The sequence below is a fragment of the Mus pahari genome, chromosome 14, assembly GCF_900095145.1.
Source record: "Mus pahari chromosome 14, PAHARI_EIJ_v1.1, whole genome shotgun sequence".
Classification (NCBI taxonomy): Eukaryota; Metazoa; Chordata; class Mammalia; order Rodentia; family Muridae; genus Mus; species Mus pahari.
Window position 1 is genome coordinate 40,115,403 of NC_034603.1, and position 5,066 is coordinate 40,120,468.

At 46.7% G+C, this 5,066-nt stretch overlaps 1 protein-coding gene across 1 annotated transcript in view; it reads left to right on the forward strand.

Moving 5' to 3' along the window:
- Xaf1 (XIAP associated factor 1) overlaps positions 1–4,937 on the forward strand; it is an 11,871-nt gene extending 6,934 nt beyond the window's left edge. The window contains exons 5-6 of the mRNA XM_021212688.2: positions 271–588; positions 4,004–4,937. Coding sequence (XP_021068347.2) covers positions 271–588; positions 4,004–4,045 — 360 coding nt within the window. The 3' untranslated portion in view covers positions 4,046–4,937. The remainder of the gene's footprint in view (positions 1–270; positions 589–4,003) is intronic.
- The last annotated feature ends 129 nt before the right edge of the window (positions 4,938–5,066 follow it).

The following is a 5,066-nucleotide window of genomic DNA, read 5'->3' on the forward strand; positions in this document are numbered from 1 at the left end:
GTGTGTGTGTGTGTGTGTGTGTGTGTGTGTGTGTGTGTGTGTGTGCTGAGTGAAGGTCTTGAGGGGATAGGTTTCTTTCTACTGTTTGAGTTCCGGGGTTCAAATTCATGTCCTCAGGCTTAACAAGAAGCACCCTTACCTACAGAACCATCTCACTAGCCTTTATCCAGGGGGAAGCCTTTCAAGTTATCTCAGCTGTCTTGACCAGCTATTACATATTCCAGCTGAAGTATCTGCTTGTTTCATTTCACACATTATTCACATTTGCAGAAACAATGTTCTGCCCCACACACCGTGACACTTATCCGGGATGGACGTAAAATAGTCATTCCTTCAACCCTTGCGTTTATGGACTCTGGCAGTCGAAGATCCACAGTGAGTAAAGATGTTCGTCCAAAGACAAAACATAGAAAGAGTTCAACAAAGCAAGAGACAAAAATCCAAACCGGCACTGTGGATCTGCCTTTGAAGTCTGGGCTCCAGCAGATGGCTATTCTTCCTAAAGGCGATGAGACAGCCTATGACACTCTCCGGAACTGTTGTCAGTGCCGAATCTTACTTCCTTTGCCCATTCTAAATGAGCACCAGGTACCTTGTTCTCCCCGCATCCCTAACTGCCTCCTCTCCTGGCTAGGAACCTGCTGCAGTGTCTTAAAGCACCCCAGGCTTGGGATGGGGGAGCTTCCCAGGGTTGTGGCTGGCCAGCTCCTCCTCTGCCTCCTCCTGCTTCTGTGTGTCCTTGTGCATTCTCTCTGCTATCTGGTTTGTGTCACCTCCCAGTCACTGAGTAACCTTTGAAGGAAGGTCAGTCTATCTCCTGTGTCTGCATCTGTATCAGATCCTACACTTGGCAATACTCCAGGGCCATGTGAATGATGGAAGCCCAGGGCTGTCAGTGAACTCCCTCCAGGTGGAGTTAAGGCCCTGACTCCAGCTGTGAAGGCAGCGGCTTGCCTCTAGCATACCCAGAGCTGGCGTTTCTATTCCTGAGTTCTCCACCCAAGGCTATCTTCTTTTGCTATGGGTTTTTGTTTGTTTGTTTGATTAGTTGCTTAGGTTTTGTTTCTTTGGGTTTGGTCTTGTTTGGGGTTTTTGTTTTTATTTTTTCCAAAACAGAGTTTCTCTGTGTATCCCTGGCTGTCCTGGAACTCGGCTTTATAGACCAAGCTGGTATTGAATCCACCTGCCTCTGCTTCCCTGGTACTGGGATTAAAGAGTTCACTACCTCTGCTCGGCCAAATGATTGTCCCAAATAATTGGAGGGTTTTGTTTGTTCGTTTGTTTGTTTGATTTTTTTTGTTTGTTTGTTTTTTCGAGACAGGGTTTCTCCGTATAGCTCTGGCTGTCCTGGAACTCACTTTGTAGACCAGGCTGGCCTTGAACTCAGAAATCTGCCTGCCTCTGCCTCCTGAGTGCTGGGATTAAAGGTATGTGCCACCACGCCTGGCTGGTTGATTTTTTTTTTAAAAGACATTTGGAGAGAAAAGGGTTAATTTCACCTTACTGCTTGAGGGAGTCAGGACAGGAACCTGGCAGCAGAAGCTGATGCAGAGGTCATGGAGGAGGGCTGCTTCATGGCTTGCTCGGCCTGGTTTCTTACAGTGCCCATGACCACCAGCCCACCAGAGGTACCACCCACAACAAACCTCCTTACAGCAATTATCAATCAAGAAAATGCCACTCAGATTTGCTACAGGCCATTGTGATGAAGACATTTTTCTCATCTGAGGTCCCTCTTCCCAGATGACCATAGCTTGTGTCAAGTTAACAAAAACCTGAACAGCACACTCAGTCAGGTGGAGTGGTGAATTCCTGTAATCCTAGCACTTGGGAAAGTTGAGGGGGACAGGGGCTAAAGGGATGACTAAGTGGTTAAGGAGCTTGCTGTGCAAGCCTGAGGATATAAGTTCAAATCTGCAGATACCATGCAAAAGCCAGGCACAGTGACTCATTCCGGAAACCTCGGGGTGCTCGAGGGACAGAGACAGGGTGGGTCCCAGGGACTCGCTGGCCAGCCTATCTAGACAAAATGTTGTGTTTAAGATCAACAAGAAACAAACAAACAAACAAAACAACAAAAAAAAAGCCAGGCGTAGTGGCGCACTCCTTTAATCCCAGCACTTGGGAGGCAGAGGCAGGTGGAATATCTGAGTTCGAGGTCAGCCTGGTCTACAGAGTGAGTTCCAAGACAGCCAGGACTACACAGAGAAACCCTGTCTCAAAAAAAAAAAAAAAAAAAAAAAAAAACCAAAAAACAACAACAACAACAACAAAGATCAACAAGAGACCCTTCCCAAAACAAGGCAGAGACACATCAAGAAAAGACAAGAAGAGGCACACACCAAGCTGCCAAGCTGGCAATCTCTGGCCTTTACATATGGGAGCATGGACCTTCACACACATATTTGCACACCACACAAATTTTTCAAAAGGAAGTCTGAGACAGGAGGACCCCGAATTTGAGGACAGTCTAAGCTACCTAGTGAATTCAAGGCCAACTAAGTTAAAGTAAGACCCTGTGTCAAAAATTAAGTAAACAAACAAACAAATCAATGGAGAAGGGAAGACTAGGTAAATGGTTCCATGGTAAAACATTTGTCCTTCGTGCATGCAGGTCTCAGGTTTGGTCTTCAGCATCACACAGGCACACAAGCTAATTCTCCCCTCTTACTCTTCTCCAGTCACATCCCTGAGAAAGCAATGTCAGCAGCCTGCGGGTGTCCTTTCAAAGCTTTATCATCTCAACGGGAGGCCTATCAGCAAACACACAAGGCGGAGTAGTCCATGTGTTATCTTAGAATATTCATTACTCTGCTGTCTGCATTTTTCCCCCCAGAGGTGCAGTCCTTCAGGAGATCTCAATATTTTTTTTCTAATTTATTTATGCACTTACGTTTTATGAGAATGAACTAATTTCATCCTGAGTGGGGTGCTTCCGCACTTTTCTCCATCTTTGTCAGACTCAGTAAGTAGAAGTACAATATGCCCAACCAAACTTGAATTTCAAAGAAATGGGGACCATTTTTTAATCTAAGTATGTCTGCAGACATTGTAAGAGATCTACCATTATGGTCCATTTTCAGTATGAAAATACGTTTCAGTGTGAAAGTACATCTAGAGCTCATTACTGAATCCCAGGTAAGCAGGGGACACTGTCCTTGTCTGCCTCTGCCCGGGTGCTTCTTAGTTTATGTCAGGATTGAAAACGTTGCACAACTGAGCCCCTGCACTAGGATAGAGAAGGCTCTTAAACCACCACCACCTGGGGTGCCTATGGTGGCCAGAAGTTTTTCACACTTGAGAACTATAAAAACCACTTGTACCAAATGGGAGCGCTAGCCATTTTTGCCCTTTCTCTAGAGACTGTACAAGGTTGTAAGCCGCTTCAACTGCTTGCTTCTGTTTTGCTACTCTGAGTCTCCCGGACTCTTATTATGAAGGGGGGATCATTATTTCTCACACAGTGATTCTTCAGGTCTCTGAAGCTGAAAGTCGATGAGTCATCTGTATTCTACCCGTGAGCCCTGATACACCCATATACAAACATGAACATTTGGGAGTGTTGATATACACATTCCTCCACCCCTCAGTTCTGTAACTTGGCACTAACCAAGTAAACAACATGGCTTCCTAATTCCAATGGCCACACAGAAGATGTACATGTGTTTCTCCCCGTTCACCCATGATGCCCACCTCCATTAGGCACTACCCCAAGTCTCCAGTCACCCTCCCTGCTCAGAGTCTCTTCTATGCAGTCCCATCTCAGTCTCAATTAGAGTACCACCACCCCTTGGTTCAGAACAAGGGACAGCAACACCCAGAGGGGGTGGTTCAGAAACTAGCAGCACTGTGTACACCGTGCAACGTGCTGGTGTAGCATTCCAAAAGCCCTGCCTTTGACAGCCCCTGTTGGTGGGGAAGACCAATGACAGGAAAGCCAGGAAATCGCTTAATAACTTGCCTCCCACTTGAAGCTTTCTAACATCTATTTTCATTTCTTTAGGAGAAGTGCCAGAGATTAGCTCACCAAAAGAAACTCAAGTGAGGATGGCCAGCTGGATTCCGAAGATTGAAGAGCACCAGTTCACACTAGCTTTGCAGTTCCCACTAGCTTTCCAGTTCCCACTAACTTCCCAATTCCCACTAACTTCCCAGTTCCCACTAGCTTTCCAGTTCCCACTAGCTTTCCAGCTTCCTTCCCTAGTGGTCACAACTTTGTTTTCTTTACCAATCTCTGTAACCAAATTTCCCCCCTTTAATTTCTAACTGTTTCATACGAGTTTACAATGTATTGTTATCATGCTTATCCCCATTGCCAACCTACTCCTATGAACCCCCTTTCTTCCCAACAGTTCCCTGCTTTCACATCTCGATTCCATGTTTGCGGGTGCTGTGTGCGTGCACACACACATGCTAGCATGCACATGCTAATCCAGGTCTTGTGCCAACAGTAACCACGGCTGATATGTGCGGCTGTTTGCAACAGCCATGGCCATGCGGAATCCAGAAGAAAGCATCTGATAGCACCCCACCAGGCCCCTAATCCTTGGCTCTTGCCGGCTTTGGGCCCCATCTTCCACAATGTCCCCTGGGCCTTGGGAGGGATGTGTCATCTTGGGCTCAGGTCAGGGTCACTCAACTGTCGCTCTTGGCACTTTGGGTGGCCAAGAAAAGAAAAGAGACAGGCTTTCACCTTTGGGCTATAGAGGATGTCTTTCCCTTCTTCTGAGCTACAGATGACCGGGAGAAAAGGCTTTTTTTTTTTTTTTTTTTTTGCTTCTTGCACTGAACTCAAGCACCTAGGCTCAACTGCTGGGTTGGTTGCTCAAGAAACCCCTGCTTTATCCTAAGTTTCTCCCTGATCTTTTTCTTTGCCTTCCTCGTTGGCTCTTCTGGACAAGGCAGGTTAGGAATATGAGGCCTAAAGGGGGAGATGAAGCAGGAGAAAGGAAAGGAGGGAGGGGAAAATGGAAAGGAAGGGAAAGAGAAAGGGGAGGGGGAGGAAGGCAAGGGAGGGGAGGGAAGAGAGTGGAAGGGAAGGAGGGGAGGAGAGGGGTGGTGCAATC